Source organism: Cetorhinus maximus, chromosome 1 (assembly GCF_964194155.1).
Source record: "Cetorhinus maximus chromosome 1, sCetMax3.hap1.1, whole genome shotgun sequence".
NCBI classification, from domain to species: domain Eukaryota; kingdom Metazoa; phylum Chordata; class Chondrichthyes; order Lamniformes; family Cetorhinidae; genus Cetorhinus; species Cetorhinus maximus.
This window is the reverse complement of record NC_135879.1, coordinates 7521817-7544790: the sequence shown is the minus strand read 5'-3', so window position 1 is coordinate 7544790 and position 22974 is coordinate 7521817. Positions and strand designations below refer to the sequence as shown.

General features: G+C 44.7%; 1 protein-coding gene across 3 annotated transcripts in view; it reads left to right on the top strand.

The window, feature by feature from the left end:
• Nucleotides 1-22974, top strand: part of grid2 (glutamate receptor, ionotropic, delta 2) — a 928012-nt gene that overhangs the window by 761736 nt on the left and 143302 nt on the right. For all 3 annotated transcript variants that reach the window (XR_013580586.1, XR_013580577.1, XM_078570739.1), the window contains exon 12: nucleotides 12824-12962. Coding sequence is in view for 1 of the 3 variants with exons in the window: in XM_078570739.1 (XP_078426865.1) it covers nucleotides 12824-12962 (139 nt within the window). In the remaining 2 variants the exon portion in view is untranslated. The remainder of the gene's footprint in view (nucleotides 1-12823; nucleotides 12963-22974) is intronic.

Here is a 22974-nt window from a genome sequence, read left to right as displayed (position 1 = left end):
GTGGAATATATCCTCACACGAGACGACTGATGAATAAGATCATTCGCTATCTTGTAAATCAGGAAGCAAAGCTGTGGATTTCTTTCAGAAATAACTTGATAAGTTTGTAAAACAGCAGCAGCCAAAGAGATGGCTGTCAGGATATGGGTTCAGATAACAGGATGGCCAGCTACATGGAGGAGTTGAAAAGGATTTAGAATTGAAGTAACAAAGATGCTTGAGTTATGAGGGGAGAGATAAGAGAGGGATGATCGTTGAAATTGATCCAGACATCAAGACAGTAAGGGAAAAGGGAGACTGGGCTATTGCATTGAATTTACATGAGAATGGGCCTTTCACATTGAATTTACAGGAGAAATATAGGCCAATTGGTCTAGTCGGTATTTATGCTCCACCCACCGTACTTCATCCAACCTCTATCAGCATATCCTTCTATTCCTTTCTCCCTCGTGTATTTATTTAGCTTCCCCTTAAGTGCATTAAGCTGGTATTTTCATTCCACCAACCAGCCACATATTTCAAATCAAATCTACATTTACCCTATTAAACCCTGTCACAACTTTAAAGATCTCTATTAGGCCATCCATCAGTCTTCTCTTTTCTCGAGGAGAAAGTTGCAGTCCCAGACTATTTGTTCAATCTTTCCTGACAAGTGTAACCTCTCAATTTGCGTGTCATGTGTTTAATTTTTCTTTGCACTTCTCTATATCCTTTCTGTAATGTGGAGATCAGGACTGTGCACGGTACTCCAAATGCAATTGAACTAATGCTCTGCACTTCTCAATTATGCAGCTTTTTTTTTCACATTTTCAGTGCTTCTCTTTGTCTTTTAGATGTGGAACTTGGTGCAGGCCCCTAAGTAAACTTATCTTGCATGTAGGAAATATCCTGTTGATGTATTTTTTCCTTTTTTTTTTAAATAAGGCAGGGTAAGAATTTTCCAAATTGTGTTGCAAAGCTTAATCTGAAAAGAGAATCGGTCTCTCCCTGAACAATACAAAACATACAAAATTGATGGAGGTGAGGAAAAGACCAGTTGGCCCATCAGGCTTGTCCTACCCCTCCCCACCACCACAGCCATTTTTTTAATATTCATTCCACCAACATTTGTTGCCCATCCCCAATTGCCTTTGAGAAGGTGGTGATGAGCCGCCTTTTTGAACCCAAACCACTGCAGTCCATTTGATGCAGGGACATCCACCGAGCCATTAGGAAGGGAGTTCCAGGATTTTGATCCATTGATGGTGAAAAAAATGGCTATATGGTCCCAAGTCGGAATCATGTGTGGCTTGGAGGAGAACTTGCAGGCGATGGTGTTCGCATGCATCTGCTGCTTTTGTCCTTCTAGGTGGTGGAGGCCACAGGTTTGGAAGGTGCTGTCAAAGGGGCCTTGATGAATTGCTGCAGTGCATCTTGCATATGTTACACACTGCGGCCACTATGCACGAGAAGCACTCACATCTGACAAAAGCTGGTGGCAGAAGCAGCTGAGCTATTTAATTAGGGGATTCATCTCCTTGGTGCAGTGGCTTTTTGTTAGCCCGTTGGTTCATGTGTTTGAGTTAAATTCCTGTCTGCACTTTTTTTTAAATGTAAAAATTTCACCCATTTATTCTGACTGAGTAACAGTTGTTAAAACACCTCAGAGAAGAACTTAATACAAGTACACTAACCAATGCCCTAGAAATATCAAAAAATGAATCACCTGGATTATGCCAAGTCTGCTGACACTTTAAGCTATTCCAGTGTGTTCAAGGAAATTTATCTGAAGACATCGGGGCTGATATTCCAAGTTTTTCTTGCCTTAGCCCCAGGCAGGGCCTATAGGGACCAGAAACATACAGCCTAGGATTTTCTACTCATTTAGCCAAAAACAGTGGGTTTTCCGATATGGGTGAGGACTATTATCAAAATGGAAAATCACCCCTGATATTTTGTTTATTTTTCGTAGGCCTCAACTTGTCTCAGTGGGTAGCACTCTTGCTTCTGAAGCAGACAGGTTGAAGTCCCACTCCGTACACTTTGACAAACAGTATGGGCTGACTTCAGTGTAATTCAAAAGGCACTTGATAAATTTTTGTCCAGCAAAGCTGTTAAGGGTTACGTAACCAAAGGAGGTAGATGGAAATAAAATACTGGTCGGGCACGATCTCCTTGAATGATGGAACAGGCTTGTGGGGCTAAAGGGTTTACTCCTGTTCCTATACTTTTTCCTAAGAGTGCCACACCCATGAAGCAGCTGACTTTTGAATGGGATGTTAAACTGAGCTCTTGTCTTATTTCTCATAGTGTATATAAAACAACCCTTTTTTGGATTATTTCACAGGATGTGGGCATCACTGGCTGGGCCAGCATTTATTGCCCACCCCTAACTGCCCTTGAGAAAGTGTTGGTGAGATGCTTTCTTGAAACGCTGCAGTACATTTAGCATAGGTGCACCCACAGTGCTGTTAGAAAGAGTGTACCAGGATTTTGACCCAGCGACAGTGAAGGAACGGCGAGTTCCATGTTAGGATGGCGTGTGACTTGGAGGGAAGATTGCAGGTGATGGTGTTCTGTGCATCGTCTGCCATTGTACTTCCAGGTGGTAGAGATTGTGGATTTGGAAGGTGCTGTTGAAGGAGCCTTGGTGAGTTGCTGCAGTGTATCTTATGTGTGGTGCACACCGCTGCCACTGTGTGTGGAGTGAATGGCCTGGATTTTCATCCTGGAGTCGGGTAGGGGCAGTCGGGAAAAAGCGCCTGCAGAGGCGGGATCTTCATTGCTGCAGGCCGGATGGTGGGCTGGAGTCGGGCCAGCCAACCCGGGAAGAAGTGTGGAGGCAGCCACAGGGGCTGCCAAGTGGGGAGGCGGGCTGTTTAAAAGGCTGGCTTCAGTGCTGTGGGAGTTGGTCCCAGTGAAAATAAAAACATAAAGTCCCTCCATCCCTCACACCCCTGTCACTCTCCAAACATTCCCCATGCCCCACCCATGCCACATCATGCCCCCCCCCCCACCCACCCCCTATGTCCCCTCATGCCCCCTATCCAAAGCTCTGCCGTTACACCACCACCCCCTCCGGACCCTCATGCCCCCTATGCCCCTCTATCCACCCCCTATGGCCCTTCATGTCCCCTATGCCAAGCTATGGCACTTTCATGCCCATTGAGCCACTCTACACTTTCTAGGATCAATGAACCCCATTGTATAAAGTGGTATGTGTGAAAAAAATACTTTGATAAAAGGTAATCCAATGATAACTTTCTCCTATGCTTGAAAAATTAATCTGGACTGCAAGCTAGTCTCCTTCCATCATCCAGACTCCTTGAAGCTTCAAAAACCACAAACCAGTGAAAACACCTAACTTGTGTCAACAAACATTGTGAAATTGGCTGCAGAGGCCAGAGAGCTTGAGCTGTAAATCAAACAATGTTTCCTCTGGGGTGCAGGTGCTCTCGCATTATAATAGCTGTCTAGGCTCTCAGCCAAGCTTCATTATATACATTGACAGCACAAACAGCTATAATAATAGTGAGGAGTGCCTAACTTGGCATAGGGAGCATGAGTGGGACCTTTTGAACTTACTCTTTAAAAGTTATCTTCATGCACTCTAGGGTTCACAACACCTCTGAGGATCCATGTTTAAAAACCTGGCCCAGCTCCATGAAAGTTGTGCATAAGCAGGACACGCCTATCTCCACAATGGAACCGGCCAGATCCTGAGTGCCGGATGCGGGCTTTTGACATGAACCAGCCTGCACCCTTTAAAGGCACTCCCAGAAAGTTAGACAGCCCAGGAATGGGGTCGGGAATCCTGGAATCGGGACTTGCCCGCCATTTTTAAAGGGCTGCTGAGTCAACCCAATTCAATGAAAATCCAGGCCAATGTTGAAGGTGGTTGGTGGGGTGCTGATCAAGTGGATTTCCATGTCCTGGATGGTGTCCTGGAGCTGCACTCATCCAGGAAAGTGAAGAGTGTTCCATTGCACTCTTGACTTAAGCCTTGTAGATGGTAGACGAGCTTTGGGGCGTCAGGAGGTGAGTTACTCGCCACAGAATTCATAGCCTCTGAATTGCTTTTGTAGCCACAGAGTTTATATGGCTGGTTCAGGTAAGTTTCTGGTCAATGGTAACCCCCAGGATGTTGATAGTGGGGGACTCAGTGATAGCAATACCATCGAATGTCAAGGAGAGATGGTTAGATTCTCTCTTGTTGTTCTATTTGAAGAACAGCATAGTTTCCCTGATGTCCTGCCCAGTATTAGGTTTTAGATTCTGTGCTGCCTATTCATTTACATGTGCAGGTTTTGCTTTGCCCTGCTTGTGCATGATCTTAAAGGGGACGACATGTGAGAGGCTTGAATGGTGACCTCTGAGTTCCTGCGTGGCTGCCCACCCCATGCAGCTTATAGGGAACATTGGTCCTAAGCAATTTTTGATCCTCTATCAACATCTGGTCATCTACCTCATCTAGATCAGTTGAGACCTTGCTGTACACAAATTGGCTGCCGCGTTTCCTTACATTACACCAATGACTATATTTCAGAAGCAGGAACTGTGGGATGTCCTGAGCATTTGAAAGTTGCTATATAAATGCTAAATAAAGGCTTCCTTTTTGTTCCCCAGTAACCAACGGGACATGTGGAAGACTGGCATATAGTGGTTGCCTCTGCCTATTGAGAGCTACTTTACTTTGATATAAAAGCAAACATTTTAGATTGTATCGAGATGTTTTACTTCCATCCCCCAAGTTGGGTGCCAGGAGGTCTTGTTGCTCAGTCGAGGCGGCCTCCACCTCTGAGCCAGAAGCTCTGGGTTCAAAGCCCACTCCAGACTTGCCAGCCATGGAAGGAGTGATCAAGATTCATTTGAGCAATTTGATAATTAACCTGCTAATCTTTCCAAAACTTCTCCTCTATTTCCCGAAGGGAAAAATGTATGTGTGAAAATGCAAACAAGCTGGGTGCCCTCCTCACGATATCCCAGTTCTTACTTGGCTTTGCTACAGGAATGAGGTAGGGATAGAAAAGATGTCGTGACAGAAAAGGCTTGAGAGACTGACTGTCCGGATCTTGGGAGTAGATAATTGTGCAGAGGCCGCTTGCCCAAGGGTGGACCCACAACCACAACAGCAATTTGCATTTAAATAGCATCATTAACATCATATGTCTGCAGGCACTTCACAGGGAGCATTATCAGACAAAAACTTGACAACTCTGAACCTCATGAAGTCTCATGGCATCAGGTCAGACATGGCCAGCCAGTGTGAAGCACGCGCTGAAATGCTCAGCGCTGCCAGGGTGGGGGCAGGAGGAGGGTGGGCACTGACGTAAGCACGGGTGCAGGTCAGCACTGAATGAAAGCTCCCTGAAGGCAGAGAGCTGCCTCAGCGAGCTGAAGACTTCAAAACAATTAAGTAAAAATTTTAAAACCCGGAAAAAAACGTCTGTGCCTTAGAATCAGTCACCTGAAGGTATACATGACGAGAACTCTATCCACATGTTTTTATTTTTTTAAATTTAATAACGGAAACCTCATCCTGCCCCTCGATGAGGTTTGATCAAAAATGCAAAGTCCGCCTGGCAGCTTTGCCCGTCCGCCAACCGTAAGGTTGGACGGGCCACGAAAACTCAGGGACAGTTGGAACCTTAACAACTTTAATTGTCTTCTTAATTGTCGGCGGGCGCACTTCCGAGGCTCGTGTGCACCTACCGACCAAAATATCACGCGAGCGCGGGATGGCGCCAGGGCGCTCGCCCGACGTCGTTTTGCGCGATTTCGCATCCGATCGTGTCAGGCGCGCGCCCACACGCCTACCTAAAAATTCTGCCCTGGGTTTTTTTTTAAGCTATTTGAACATCATTACTTCTTACAGACTGACCACTTGAGTCCATTCTTACACAACATGCAATTTTAATTCTGCTGAACTCTTTGGGAACCACACACCTCTCATTGAATGTCAAAAAGTCTTACACGATATTACTCCCCTTTTGTTGGAAGCCCCTATACTATTGCTGCTTTGATGTCCAAATTAATGGAACCCACTTGAACCATGTTCCTAACATTAACTACTTAAGCATTCGTCAGAATGAAAGTATGACTTGTGGATATTAAGTAGTAAGATAGCCTGAAGTCTGTTATTCTTTAGGCATGGTGTATTAACTTATAGCTCCAGATTGTTTCAATATATTATCTTCAATTCACCAATGGGCTGTTAATTTGTAGGTAGAATTCAGAAACCTGATGCCAATACGATTAGATTAATGCACATTCAAGCTAATGAATTTTACCCAGAAGCCATCATATAATCTGCCCTCTGTTAAATCCTTACCTCATGTTCAAATGAAATGTCACAGACCCGTCTTTCTTTAGGTCCTTCCTGTGTTATGGAAATGGAAGTGAAACCTCTGGTACAGCCGCAATCAGTAAGATCTGAAGCAAGTTTGACAAATCTTACAAACGATGACCAGATGCTTCTCGGCTGAGGTAGCAAAGCAAGCTCAAAGTTTAACTCACAAACCGGAAACTTCTTGCTTTCGTAGTTTCACATGAATTCCTATAATTAAGTCAGTACTTTGCCATCCACTGACGCCACACGTTATTTGCTATTGATTCAATATTACTCATCGATTGTAATATTGTAGAAGGTTGCACACACTTTGACCCATTGGTGACACATTAAGCTGTCATGGCTTAGAGCTTCTATTCAATTGCACGGGCTTCCCTCGGCTCTGTTTGCCTGATAACAGCATAATCTGCGGAATAGATCACAGAGCCTGAAGTGCAAATCAAGCTACTCAAGGTTCCGTGGTCTTTTTTGCCAATTTTAAAAACTTTGCACGAAAGCAAGCATCTCCCACCGCCCTCCCCACCCCCCCACCAAAAAATCCCTAAACTGACCATGTCCCCAGTTTGAATGAATCGCATTCGGTCTTAATGGTGCTCTTTCGCAGGCCTTTGAGGACCTCCCAAAAATTAATCTGGATCTTTTGGGTGCAACAACGCTGACATGTACATTTTTTTTAATTTCTAAGACACTGACTGCTGCACTGCAATCCAAGTAGAGAATAGATTTGCATATTTTTAAAAAGTCAATTCTAGCAATTTAGACTAGGTGGAGGATTGTGATTTTTTTTTTAACGATAAGCCTATCCTGTTAAATGGATCCAAGCTTCACCAAGTTCCCACTCTTGAGTTATCAAAGAGTATTTTTTTTAAAGCAAATACTTTTTCTGAAACATTACTTTTAAAACGTTGTACCAACGCGCTGGTCCAGAGCAGATTTTGCATTGGCGATACGTAAGTGCCTTTAAGCGGAAAAAGCACTTTTTTTTTAAAAAATGGGCCCAATTTTGGGTGCGGTTTGTGGTTGGTATCATTATTGTGCCCAAAATGAAAACTCTACCCGCCCAGCAACAAATTTGATGAGTTTTTTTTTATTCTTTCATGGGATGTGGGTGTCACCGGCAAGGCCAGCATTCGTTGCCTCTCCCTAATTGCCCTTGAACCGAGTGGCTTGCGAGGCCATTTCTGAGGGCAGTTAAGAGTCAACCACATCACTGTGGGTCTGGAGTCCCTTGTCGGCCAGACTAGGTAAGGATGGCAGATTTCCTCCTCTAAAGGACATTTTTTTTACAAATCATTTTATTCAGACAGTGACCCCTGCAGCACTGAATCAAAGAGTTCTTACACAATTGGATTGAAAAAAATAATCCCATTTGATTAGTTAGTGGTGACAGAGAGGCCAAAGCCACCCACTGCAATAATTTACTCTTCCCAGCCATCTTCCAGATTCTCCCGCAGGAATTTACATAGAAAACAGGATCATGAATGTCTAAAGGACATTGGTGAACCTGATGGGTTTTTTTTTATAACAATTAGCTTTTCAATTCCAGATTGTTAATTGAATTTAAGTTCCACCAGCTGCCATGGGGGTGGGGGATTGAACCCATGTCCCCAGAGCATTAGCCTGGACCTCAGGATTACTAACCCAGTGGCACTACCATGACACCACCCGTCTTCCCAATCCAAATAATGACAAGCCAGATTTTATTTGTCAGGTTATCCAAGAACACCCACAATTAATTAGGTTAGCCCCTGCATCATTCAGCTGAAAATATTTTGCCTATAAAGTAGCTGAAAGTGTGATCTGAAAACAGTGCATTGAGGGAAATGGGGCATCCTGGACCAACAGGGCTTTGCCCAAAGCTATCTTTGGGCATAGGCATTTAACCATGCATCTAGTCCTCACTTGAAGCTGCTGCACCATTTACAGATAAATAAAGACATCATAATTAATTATCCGCACTATTATTTTAACCTAACCTGACAATTTTGTTCACACTAGACAATGCCGCAATTTAAATTCTCACCTTGACTTTCGGTTGTTCATGACTGGGTGCTAGCTTGTTGTTAATACTTTGTACCTTTAAATGTAAAACTGATTGTAAAATCCATCAGACGAACGTTGGCCAAGAGGATATATTAAAAAAAAATGAGTATCGTCATTAACTGGGATACCTCAAAATGTCACATTTTAATGCCAAACTAGATTGTAAAATGTGTATAATGGTCTGAAATGGTTGATTAGCTTTTACTTACTTCATCTCTTAATTTGCCTGTTTTTACAACCCTGCCACAAGACCTTAATTCAAATTGCCCTTGAAATAAAAGTAGCTGATGTTCTCAATTACATTCGATGGAATAACGATGAATTTACAGCAGAGAAACAGGCCATTTTACCTAACTGGTCTTTGCCAGTTTGTATGCTCCACATGAGCAACTTCCTACCCAATTTATCTAATCCCATCTGTGTAACCCTGTGTACCTGTGTACACTCCTTTCTCCTTCGTGTACTTATCTAGCTTCTCCTTAAATGCATCTATGTTATTTGCCTCAATTATTCCACGTGGTAGCAAATTCCACACTCAATGGGTAAAGAGGTTTGGCCTGAATTCTCTATCGGATTAATTAGTAACTATCTCATATTTATGGCCCTAGTTTGAGGCTCATCCACATGCAGAAACACCTTCCTGCTATCAAACCCCTTCATAGTTTTGCAGGTCTCCATCTGACCACCACTCAGTCTACACTCTTCAAGAAAAAGGAGCACCAACCTAGTCTTTCCTGATAGTTACAACCTCTCACTTTTTGTATCATCCCTGTAAATCTTCGTCGCACCTTCTCCAGTGCCTCTGAATACATTTTTGTAACATGCAGACAAAAATTGTGCACGGACCTCCAAGTGTGGTCCAAGTAAGGTTCTATACATGTTGCCCGCAATTAGAAGCCATCCACAAAGCACACCTGCTCATTGTGGGAGGCTTCACATCCCATAATTATCAGACTTCAACAAGATCATGCTTGTGTAAGGCATAAAATTGTGATTACCTCACATAACCCTTACAGTTCGCCACGCGCTGATCCACTCAATAATCTAATTCCCCAAGCCAATAGCTGAACACGTACTAATCAAAAACCAATCCCATTCAGCATGCTGCCATCCTTGAAACAGTCAATACCAGAAAACCAACAAGTCAAACAATTCCAAAACAGTTTGCTCCAATTTTTTCGGCAGCCATGTTATTTTTCAACAAGGAACAGGACTCCCTAGTGTAATCATTAGTGCAGAGAATCAAACATGCTAACAGAGAAAAGCTATTTCTATTAGGTGACAGCATTCAACAAAGAAAGGTGAAAATCAAGTAATGGTGTTGAACTTTCTATAGCCTACGTCTTGATCAGTCATTGTGACCCTTCACTGAGAGTCTGAAGTGACTCGGTATTTCAAGAGTTAAGAGCTTCAGTGAAATTAACAGCCTAGCCAACCAGGGGTTGTGAATTTTGTGATGCACACCTCTCAGCAATCAACAGTTTTCACCTGCCTTCTACTCAGAGATATATGTAAATGCTACACGCAGATTGCAATGATTCCAAAGGTTAAAAGTCAACTTAAACATAGAGGTGCTAGAAATTCATCTGGGCATGTTCTCTGCAGGCCCCAAGTCAGCACTGAACAGTCAGTGTATACCTCATTCTAGAAGGGCTAGGTCTGAAATTGTGTTGATCGTGGCAATCAGCATCTGTCAGGACCACGTGCAGAGCTGAGGGGTGCCACTGAGCTCACCCTCGCTCCGCATGAAGGAAAAGCTTATCTTTCATTTGTGGCTGTTGAAAAATCACCTCAAGTAATTTATACCTGCAGTACCGAACAGCAAGTTCCTCATTTAAAACCATTAGACCATAAGACATAGGAGCAGAAATTAGGCCATTTGGCCCATCGAGTCTGCTCCGCCATTCAATCATGGCTGATAAGTTTCTCAACCCCATTCTCCAGCCTTCTCCCTGCTACCTTTGATCCCCTTACCAATCAAGAACCTATCTATCTCGCTCTTAAATACACTCAATGACCTGGCCTCCACAGCCTTCTGTGGCAATGAATTCCATAGATTCACCACTCTCTGGCTAAAGACGTTTCTCCTCATCTCTGTTCTAAAAGGTCTTCCCTTTACTCTGAGGCTGTGCCCTCGGGTCCTAGTCTCTCCTACTAATGGAAACATCTTCCCCACTTCCACTCTATCCAGGCCTTTCAGTATTCTGTAAGTTTCAATCAGATCCCCCCTCATCCTTCTAAACTCCATCGAGTATAGACCTAGAGTCCTCAAACGTTCCTCATATGTTAAGCCTTTCATACCTGGGATCGTTCTCGTGAACCTCCTCTGGACCCTCTCCAGTGCCAGCACATCCTTTCTGAGATACAGGGCCCAAAATTGCTGACAATATTCTAAATGTGGTCTGACCAGAGTCTTATAAAGCCTCAGGAGCACATCCCTGCTTTTATATTCTAGTCTTCTCGAAATAAATGCCAACATTGCATTTGCCTTCCTAACCTGCAAGTTAGCCTTAAGAGAATCCTGGACTAGGACTCCCAAGTCCCTTTGCACTCCAGATTTCTGAATTCTCTCCCCATTTAGAAAATAGTCTATGCCTCTATTCTTCCTACCAAAGTGCATGACCTCACACTTCCCCACATTGTATTCCATCTGCCACTTCTTTGCACATTCTCCTAACCTGTCTAAATCCTTCTGCAGCCTCCCCACCTCCTCAATACTACCTGTCCCTCCACCTATCTTTGTATCATCTGCAAACTTAACCAGGATGCCCCCAGTTCCTTCATCTAGATCATTAATGTATGAAGTGAAAAGTTGTGGTCCCAACACTGACCCCTGCAGAACTCCACTAGTCACCGGCCGCCATCCTGAGAAGGACCCCCTTATCCCCACTCTCTGCCTCCTGCCAGACTGCCAATCCTCTATCCATGCTAGTACCTTGCCTCTAACACCATGGGATAAGGCACCTAACTCTTGTTTTAAGCAGCCACCAGGGCTATTGAAAGAATGTTTTGGCCCAGGACATTTTTCAGGTGACCTTGGGTACAGGGTGTTAGTTCTGTCAAATTGGTCATCATTGTGTCCATTGTACACAGGTAAAACGGGTGTGATGTGGTCTAGCTTCCATTAACAACAAATTGCATTTGCATACAGCACCTTTAATGGAATAAAATATCCCTAGGTACCTCACAGGAGCATTATAGAGCCAAATTGAACACCAAGTCACAGAAGGGGCAGGAGTTTATGCTCTCCCACAATCAGGGTTTGAAGGTGGGGGTTAAGTGAAATCCAGTGCGCACCATGCTTGCTGCATACCCACCCCCGCTAATCCTCCTGCAATTACACATGCTGTGGGGGCACCATCAGGCAGGCCACCCAACCTTAGGCCAATTGAGACCCTTGAATGGTCAATTAATGGCCTCTTAAGAACCTCATCCTAGCACCGCAGGTATTTTACCCACACAGGCAGAGGCCCATGCAATGTATGAAGCCCAGCAGCTTTAACTGCATGTGCTGCTAGTGGGCAAAGAAGGGGAATACCTACTTTATGGGCCCCAGACCCATTGGAGCCTCTCCCCCAATCTCATCCCAGCATATTTTCCTTTCTGCCCTGGCCTCCCCGCCCCACCCTGTCACCCCCATCACCCCCATCACCAGGACCTGCCAGTCTGGCCCTGCCAATACTCCACTCTCCACTACTCACCTCACATCTGGCTCCTGGCTCCTGATTGCCCAGTACTGGATGCAGCCCCAGCAGCGGTCCCAGCACCTGGATGGCCAGCCTCTCAGGAGGAGGGACAGTCATGTGGAGTGGGAGCGGGCTCCCTCCCGACTTTTTAGCCAGGGGCGTGTGAGGGGACGACGGCATCCCATTAAATCCAGCCCCAGGTTTATTAGGCCAGATGACCACATACTTGATGGAAGGGATAGATTTTAAGGAGTGTCTTAAAGGAAGAAAAGAGAAAGAAGGGCAGAGAGACGCAGGGAGGGAATTGCAGAGGTTAGGGCCTATGCAGCTGAAAGCTGCCAAAGGTGGAGTGATTAAAATTGGGAATGCTCAATGGGCCAGAATTAGCGGAGCACAGAAATGTGGCGGGGGGGGTGGTGGGTTTGTGGGGCTGAAGGAGACTTCAGAGATAAGGAATGGGTGAGGCCATGAGGCGAGTTGAAAACATGGATGAGAACTTTAAAACAGAGGTGTTGCTTGACCAGGAGTCAATATAGGTCAGTGAACACAGAGAGATAGGTGAGCGGACTGCGTGCAAGTTAACCCCAATAATACCCTCATCTACTTTCTTAGAGGGAAAGTGAATTAAAAAGTGGAGCTCAACCTTTACAAAGAAGATGTGTAAACCAATCTGCTCAGTTTGCTTTTCACTGTCTGCATGTGCACATGGCTTGTTTAAAGGAAACATCCTAACTGTTGGTGTCTATTTTTTTTCTTCTTGGTCCAGGCGGGGAAGTTCCTTACACCACTTTAGCTACTCGAATGATGATGGGAGTTTGGTGGCTCTTCGCTCTGATTGTGATATCCTCCTACACAGCAAACCTGGCAGCTTTCCTGACAATCAACCGCATTGAAAACTCCATTCAGTAAGTGCCAAATCAGGTGCCATCATTAAACAGCTATTTAATACAAAGATAAAATGCCATGAATGGATTCTCACTGCATTTGGAATTATGGCTTTAATGTTTCATTTTGTATGGAGACAAAATCCAATTTTGTAAGTGACAGGGTTTCAAATGGAATGAAATCATCACATTATCTTACCACTTAAAATCTCCAATGTATATGCAACATCACCTAACTGAATGGAGAACAATGAATAGGGTATGTACAATAGTGTGACTATCTTCTGTTGAAAAGTCAAAACACCAGAATATTTCAATTTGGTGAACTTGTTCGAATAAAAAAGAAAACACTGTCTGCATGCATTTTTATTCATTCATGGATGTTAAAATGATGATGGATCATCAGCCATGATCTTATTGAATTACGGAGCAGGCTTGTGATTCATTTGTATGTATGTCCATATGTTCGTGTCACTGACAAAGCCAAAAATATTTCCCATTCCTAATTGCCCTTGAGCAGCTGGTGGTGAGCCGCTTTCTTGAGCCGCTGCCTTCCATGTGTGTAGGAAGATCCACAGAGTTGTTAGGGACGGAGTTCCAGGATTTTGTCCCAGCAATAGTGAAGGAGTGACAATGTAGTTCCATGTCAGGATGGTGCATGACTTAGAGGGGGACTTGCAGGTAATGGTGTTCCTATGATTCCTTCCATGTAGTTCCATGGGTTTGGAGGTGCTGTTAAGGGAGGCTTGGCAGGTTGCTTCAATGCATCTTGTATACAATACACACTGCTCCCACTGTGCACCAGTGACGGAGGGAGCGAATGCTTAAGGTGGTGAATGAGGTGCTGACCAGACCGACTGCTTTGTCCTGGATGATGTTGAGTTTCTTGAGTGTTGTTGGAGCTGCACTCATCCAGGCAAGTGGATAGTATTCCATCAAACTCCTGACTTGCGCCTTATAGATGGTGGACAGGCTTTGGGAAGCCAGGAAGTGAGTTACTCACTGCAGAATTCATAGCCTCTGACCTGCTCTTATAGCCACAGTATTTATATATGGCTGGTCCAGTTCAGTTTCTGGCCAATAGCATATCGTTAACAGAATAATTTTATTTATTTATTCCTCTTTAATGGATCCTTGTTCTACTGAAATTACACATTTGGCTTGGTTTACAGTTACTCACTGGAGTGGGTCACAGGATGAACTTATTTGCAGCTTTAATGACAAGAAATCGAGCTCAAGGATCACAACCAACAAGTGCAGGGATGCAACAACTGGGAGTAGAATTTAACTTTCATCATTGAACTGAAAACGCTACCCAGGCTTAGAGGTTTAAATTATGGGGACTGGTTTTGTAAATTTGGCTTGTGTTTAGAAGATCATGGTGTTTAAAATGATAAAAGGATTCAGTAGCGTTGATATGGAGAAACCAGTTCCTCTGGTGGGGGAAATCAAGAACATCGGGCTGCATCTTCTGGTTGGCGAGCGGGTGGTGGGGCCCACTCACCCATGCGTAAAATGACGAGGGGTGACGTCGGGCGTGTGTCCCAACATCACCCCACATCATTTAGATTTTCAGTTCGGCGGGCGCACAGCTGCGCACCTGTCGAACTGTCAAAGGCCTATTAAGGCCATTAAAAAAGTAATTAAACTGATTAATGGACCAGCCCGTCCAACCTTAAGGTTGTTAGGCAGGCGAAGAGCCCAGGCGGCCTTCAGAAAAAACATGAAACCTCATCCACGGGCGGGATGAGGTTTCCTGGGGGTATTAAAATTTGTATGAAATGTCTAAATAAAAGAAATTGACATGTCCCAGCTCATGTGACAGTGTCACATGAGGGGACAACGTGTCAATAATTTTTTTTCTCATCTTCATTCAATGTTTGAAACCTGAGCCGATCTCCCTGAGGCAGCACTTAGCCTCAGGGAGATCAATGTGCTCTGTCGCACGCGTGCGTGTAGGAGCGCACCACTGGCTCAGGAAATTCCCGCCCCCTCCCCACACCCCCCCCCCCCCCCCCCCCCCGGCGTGCCTGCACAGGGAGTGCATAGTGCTTCCTGGTGCACGTCACGCTGGGTGGGCCTTAATTGGCCCGCCCACGTAAAATGGCAGTGCACCCCCAAGCGGGGGCGCTGATTGGGAACCCGCCTGCTCCCGCACAACCCCACCCCCCCGATGGGAGGAAGATCCTGCCCAAGGAGACACAGTCTTAGAATTAGAACTATTCAGGTGTGAAATGAGGAAGCAGTTAACCACAGAAAGGGCAGGTGGATTCTGGAACTTTTTCCCTGAAAGCTTTATGAGTCATTTCAAATTAAGACCAACATCAGTAGATCTTTGTTAGGTAAGGGCACCAAGGGATATGGAGACTAGGTGAATAAATGGAGTTGAGGTACAGATTAGCCATGATCTGATGGAATGATATAGTAGGGTTGAGGGGCTGAATGGCCTACTCCTGACCTGACTTTCCTGTGCTCCTAAATATTCTGCTTGATGGATGGCAATGCTGTGGATTGACAAGGTTATGTAATTTCTGGCGGTCTTAGAAACGATGATGTTTTTGCCTGATTTATTTTGTAATGAGCTATAGCAAGTATTGAGAAAATGACATGGAGTAGTCATATCACAAACAGGCCATTCAGCCCAACTATTCTGTGCTGGTGTTTATGCTCTACACAAGTCTCCACCAATTCCACCTGCTTCATCTTAGCCTTTCAGAATATCTTACTATTTCCTTTTCTCGCATGTACCCGCCTATTTTCCTTTTGAAAGCATCTAAGCCTTTTGCCTCGAACACTCCTTGCCGTCCTGAGCTCCACATTCTAACTACTCCCTGAGTAAGGAAATTTCCCCTTATTTCCCTATTTGATTTATTAGTAACTGTCTTGTATTTATGGCCTCTGGTTTTGGATTCTGTCACAAATGTGAAGATTCCCTCCATGTCTACCCTGTCCAAACCATTCATAAGTTTAAAGAAAAAAAAGCAAAATACTGCAGATGCCGGAAATCTGAAATAAAAACAGAAAGTGCCGGGAAAACTCGGCTGGTCAGTCAGCACCTGTGGGGAGAAAAACAGAGTTAAAATGTTTCATATTTTTATTTAGTGAGAGGAGCATTTAAAGATTGAATTATTTGTGAATGTAAGGCTGCATCATTTTGAACTTTAGTGGAATTAACGAATAGATATAAAACCCAGTGAATTCTGTGCAGATAATCCAATTGAAATTGATTTAAATATGTTATTCACCTGAACAAGGAATCGACATGGTTTGATTTCTTATTAATTGCTGTGGAAAGGCAGCGGCATTATAATGAGCACATCTCCTGTGGTGAAACTGCTTATAAGTTAAGATGCACCGTGGGCATACCATTACGTTGCAAAAGTCCTGCCCCAGAGGTGAGGGAGAGCAATTTAACCCAAGCGCATTTAACAAGCCTGGTCAAACAGAATGAAGGGAAAGAAATAAAAACTGAAAATGCTGGAAATACTCAGCAGGTCAGGAAGCATCTGTGGAGAGAGAAACAGGGCTAACACCGCGAGTCCAATATGACTCTTCTTCAGAGTGGACAAGGCACCACTGGCATCATAAATTTGGAAGGTTGGACCTTATAAAAATGTTCACCAGACAAGTGAATTAAATTGGAATTCCAGATTGTTGGAGTTACTTATTTCAAGGCAGCACAACAAACTTGGATAAGCAAATCAAGTAGTCCCTCTCACTTTTAGTGTCAAACGGGTTTTTGTGCAAACGAGAACATTCCAAAAGGCAACATTTCCTGAAATCTGGAGGTACAGGATCTGTCCTGATTAATCATTGTTGTGCCGCCAGTGAGATCGGCCCCCCCAGGGGTGATAGTGCACAGTAACTTACTGGAGAACAAAATGACTTCTCTTTCTATCGCACCTGTCATGACCCCAGGACGATCCAGCCACCAATCAGTAGATCCAGAAAACCCAAGAATACATCTGGGTGCAATTTAAGGGGAATTGATTATAAAATCTGACTTCCAATGTTTCATCTTTGTTTTCAAGCCCCTCTATGGCGTCACTCCTCCCTGAGTTGGATTTTAGGGGGCACTGTAATCCCTGCACCCGATTGAAAAGTAGGCCATGAGCTCACCCATACAAAAGCTCTGCAGCGATATTATGCTGGGAACAGCCTTGATTGTTTCAGGCTGGGACTTCTGTCCCCATCAGGAGAGGAAATCCCACCTGAAGGAGCTACCAGCTCACCTGATTGGCTGGCAGCTCTGTAGTCCCAGCAGCATCAGGTTCGAGATGGGACTACAGGTTGGGCCCTAAGAAGAAAGCTGATGGAGCCCGGTGGTAAGTCCGGGGTCTTGAGCAGTCCTGGCTGGGAGAGACCCCAGCGATGACGATGAGGCGGGGTGGGGCGGGGGTCAGGGCCGGGTTTGAGAGGCTCGGGAGGGTTAAAGGAGGGGTATGATGTTTGGGGAGGGGGTGTGCCTCCAGTGGGCATAAAGGCACCCCCCTCCCCCCCAAAAGGAGGTCCCCCGCTTCTTGCCCAACAGCAGCCCACACAGTTAAAGCTGCTGAGCTACCTGCCAGGCTTCTGCCTTTCCCTGCTGCAGGTAAAGTAGCGTTGGAGGTGGAATGAGGCCCTTACGTGGCCATTAATTGGCCACTTAAAGACCTCAATAGGCCCAAAGGTAGATGGACTGCCTGACACCCTCTCCACCCGTTATATGGCAGACAGATTGGGGGTGGACGGGAATGTGGTGGGAAAGCTACACCCTTTAGTTTATGGGCCTCCACGTCTTTAAATATATCAGTGGGAGGGCGTAAAATCCAACCCCCCCATGTCTGTTACCTCCTCCATCCCTAGAATCCTCTGTGATATTTGTATAGATTCTTGTACCTCACCAATTTTAATCACTCTACTGTTGATAGCTGTGCCTTCAGCTGCCCTAAGCTCTGGAAGTTCCTCCCTAAACCTCCCTATCTCTCACTCTGCCCTTAAGGAATTCCTTCAGACCTACCTCTTTGGCCAGGCTTTGACTCCCCTGTCTTAATGTCTCCTTGTGTGCCTCAACATCAAATTTTATTTGATAACGTTCCTGAAATACCTTGGGAATACATTTGAGACACTAGTTGCCAATATTATTGCATCATCTTTATATTCTTTAGTGAAATGTCTGGAAGTAACTTTTGTAATTTTAGATATTGCCTTGATATCTCTCATGCTGTGCTCTCAAGTCTACTCCAGTAATTGGGCCCTTGATCATTAAGAGCTCAAATGCAACCTTATATTCTCAGTAGGGGTTACTTTCAACTTCAGTAGGCCTGGAAAACTGACTGTCGTGGATTGGCCCCACCTTTGAAAGCCCCACTCTCAGTGCAAAACGGGACAGGTTTTTGTACCAGGCAACCAAACCGCCGCTGCCACTTTCCTGTTCCTAGTGACGTTAAACATTACCCCCAAAAGCCCTGCAGTGTTGCCTTAGGACAGATCCAAGCCTCCGGAATTGTATTTAACCGAGGATCTCTCCAATTCTGGAAATTCAAAATACATCTATCAAAATGGAACAAGGCTGCCAATTATTCCGGAACCTGAAGGCACACAAACTGTCTGCCGCTCCGAGGACAGTTCATGAAGCTTCAGCATTGTCATCCAGTATATGTGTTGGGCACTAATCCAGTTGTCAACTCTTGCAAAGCACAGCTGAATCACTTGACAATTTGCAGAAGGAACCAAGCATGTAGACAAGATTGCAATTAAAATATTAGCATATTGGTGAACAGTTCAGAAGGGAATTAGATGTCATGTTTACCCACAACACACAATAGTGACTGCACTTCAAAAGTACTCCATTGGAGCGCTTTGCGATAGCCGAAAGGGCATGAAAAATGCGATATAAATCCAAGTTCTTTCTTTCTTCCGGGCAGGCAGCATTTTGGTTCCAATTTATTACTAACTGACAGGGCAAAAGCAAAATACTGCAAATTCTGGAAATCTGAAATAAAAACGGAAAATGCTGAAAAAACTCAGCAGGTCTGGCAGCATCATGTGGAGAGAGCAGCAGAGTGTTTCAAGCCTCACTCTTCTTCCGAGCACTGTTAACCTATTAACGTTGTGAGTCCGTATGACTCTCCTTCAGAGCCCTGAAGAAGAGTCAGACAGACTCGAAAAGTCAGCTCTGTTCCTCCCTCCACAGATGCTGCCAGGCTAATTGACAGGACGCAGGCTGTAATGAGAATACTTCAACTGGGTTGTGGGAAAAGAAGCAGTCGTACTGAGCTTTCTTTGCCGTTGATTTTTCTTACAATACATAACCAAAAAAGTGTTCAATACTAAGTTAAAATTTAATAATTTCTATCACATTCTGTGTAAAAACAAAATCAGTTGTGAGGTAATTGTTGGTGCAAGCAATCTTAAACCCATTGGAACTTGCAAAGAGCATCTCACTCATTTATTCCTCAGTCACGCCTGCGAAAACCAACTGGAATAGAATACTCTGATAAAAGAGACCGCAATGAAAATGTGAAACTTGTTTCCTCAGAGAGGGATGAGGATGTGGAACTTGTTACGACATGGAATGCTTGAGATGAATAGTGTAGATTCATTTACAGAGAAGCTGGACAAACACATGAGGGGGAGACAAATAGGCTGCGCGGGTAGCGTGAGATGGAGTAAGTTGGAATAAGGTTCACGTGGAGCATAAACACGGGCCGGGATTTTCCGGTCCCGCCTGTGTCAGGAATCATCGCGGGCGGGACAGAAAATTTGACGGATCGACCAAAGGCCCGTTGACTGCGGGCAGAAATTTTGGGCAGGTCTGGAAAATCACGGCCACTAACACAGCTTTGTTGGGCTGAATGGCCTCTGTCTGTGCGGTGAACACAGAGAGGAAAAAATAGATCGGACCAGTATTCTTATTTCCCAGTTTTTACTGTTTTTTCCTCCTGGGAAATGTTTTCTCTCAAGGGGTCGTGAGCCTTTGGAACTCTCTTCCTCCAAAAGCGGTGGAAGCAGAGTCTTTGAATATTTTTAATGCAGAGCTGGATAGATTCTTGATAAGCAAGGGGACGACAGGTTATCGTGGATCGGTGGGAATGTGGAGTTGAGATCAGCCGTGATCTTTTGAATGACAGAGCAGCCTCGAGGGGCCGAGTGGCCTCCTCCTGCTTCTAACGTGTGTGTTCGTATGACAGAGGGGTGTATCAAGCAATCATTGCTTGATATTCTCCGTGGTAGTAAAAATAATTGTAGTCCTAATTTGCGATTTAACAATTTGTAAACATTCCAAAGAAACACAAACCCAGACAGATGGCACTTGCTGTACCCAATGTATAAGCACTGGAAGTATCTACATTTGTGCAGCACCTATTTATGAGAAGAAAGGCAAGCTAGTTACTTCAATTGTTGCAATTGGAGCATGAGACGTGGCTCCATTTGGCTGCAAATGAATTTGTGACGGAATGTGAAACGCAAGAACCTTGTCAAAATTACAACGTGCATGTAATAGATACAGTCAGCCTACGATGGGTTTCAAGTCTGATCTATACACAGGATTGACAAATGCGTCAAAAGGTTACCATTCTATATTCCATTTCACCAGATGAGACCTTCAGGCTTCATTGCCTCCAGCAAAGCGTTAATTATAGGGACAGGTTACATAAACGGGGCTTGTATTGCCTTGAGTTTAGAAGGAGAACCAATCAAGATGTTTAAAATTACAATAGGATTTGATAGGGTGGCTTCAGGAAGAATCCAGAACAAGGATACACAATCTTAATATTAAAACTGAGCCATTCAGGAGTGAAAGCAGGCCATCTTTTTTTAACACAAGGGTAGAGGCGATGTGGAATTCATTCCCCAAAAAGGCTGTAAATGCTGAGTCAATTTGAATTTCCAAGACTGAGATTTACAGATTTTTAAGAGGTAAGTGTGTCAAGGGCCATGGATCAAAGTTGGCTGATGGATCAGTTAAGCGTTAATTAAATAGTGAAACAAACTCAGGGGGCTGGATTGGCCTTTTTTCATTCATTTGAGGGATGTGGGCTTCGCTGGCTGGGCCAGCATTCATTTCCCATCCCTAATTGTCCTTGAGAAGGTGGTGGTGAGCTGCTTTCTTGAACCGCTGCAGTCCATGTGGTGTAGGTACACCCGCAGTGCTGTTAGGGAGGGAGTTCCAGGATTTTGACTCAGCGACAATGAAGGAACAGCGATATATGTCTGAGACAGGATGGTGAGTTGCTTGGAGAGAAAATTCCAGACGGTGGTGTTTCCATGTACCTGCTGCCCTTGTCCTTCTAGATGGCAGTGGTCGTAGGTTTGGAAGGTGCTGTCTAAGGAGCCTACTCCAGTTCCTATGCTGAGGTAATTACATGTAATTAGATACGTATAAATAAAGATGGAGCAAACTCAAAAATGTGGTAGGCCAAGATTTTATGGCTGTATTAATTCTTCCATCAGAATTTTATATAGTTTCATATTTCATTAAAATAAGCCTGCTCTGCGGTATTTAAATCATTTTCATGTCTCTGTATTAAGCATAATTACAAAGAAACTAAAAATCTTGAGGATGATGTCTTAATATGGATTACAGGTTTATATCCCAAGCTGTTTTATGACTTGCTTGCAAGTATGGAAATACAAGACAGTAAACAAGATGTTTTGAAATTCATTGAACACCATCACCACTCCATCAGCTTCCTCACAAACAAGACCTGCTGAGTTTTTCCCAGATATTTTTATTTTTGTTTTTGTTCTGGATTTCCAGCATCCACAGTTTTTCGCTTTTATCTTAGTGTTTAATTTACTGCCACTTCTCTTCGAGGAATGCCTACCTTGAAGAAGTATTGCTCTTCTCTCTGTCAGGATTTTCGTATCTCTCTTTTGCCTTGTTCACCTTCATTGCTTTCCATTTCTCTCCTGGTGTTTGACAAGGTGTTTACTAAAACCCGCTTTCACAGCTATATTTCCTTCCTCAGTGACTGTCTCCGTCTCTGACTTACCCCACGTGGATTTCAACTGAAGTTCCATCCCTCATGTTTCGAACCCACTCAGGATTACAGGTATCTCCGGGACATACAACGCTTCTCGGACTGCTGTTCTCATCGCATCCTGAGATCCACACTCAGTGCCATGCACCGCCATATGAACACACTCGACCTCTCCCTCCAGCAGCACCAACGCACCCTGTTACTAAGCTGCCCATGCCCCCGGTTTCATTTTATTCTTTGTCTCATCCGACGCCTCAACAAGAAACTTTGTCTCTTTCTTTCAGGTGCAAAGGAACCCAAGTTCCAACAACTCATCGACACCAATGCCTATCCAGGACCCTCCACCCCTGCCTGTCCCTCTGTCCCCATCCTGTCTTCCAATCCCAGCCCCGGCCGTGTATTCACTATACCCCCTGACCTTCCCCTCTCCGACGCTGAACGTTCAGTGCTCAGCAAAGGACTCAGTTTCATACCCTTACACCCTCATCTCGATGAATTTCGGGCTCGGCACGATGCTGAACTCTTCTTCCGCCGCCTTCGTCTCCGTGCTCACTTCTTTGGGCAGGAGTCCTCTCTCCGTTCAATGGATCCTTTTACCCACCTCCAATATTCTCCCTCCACTTGGAACCCTCCCTCTGGATTCTTACCTTCTCTTGATCTTTTCATTGAGAACTGTCGGCGTGACATTAGCCGTCTCAATTTCTCTGCTCCTCTCACCCATTCTAATCTGTCTCTCTCTGAACTCACTGCACTCCGTTCTCTCAGGTCCAACCCTGACATTGTCATCAAACCTGCTGACAAGGGTAGTGCTGTTGTTGTCTGGCGCACTGACCTCTACCTCGCAGAGGCTGAGCGTCAACTCGCAGACACTTCCTCCTACCTCTCCCTGGACCATGACCCCACCACTGAACATCAAGCCATTGTTTCCAGGACTGTTACTGACCTCATCTCCTCTGGAGATCTTCCTTCCACAGCTTCCAACCTCATAGTCTCCCAACCTCGGACGGCCCGCTTCTACCTCCTACCCAAAATCTACAAACAGGACTGTCCCGGCAGGCTGATTATGT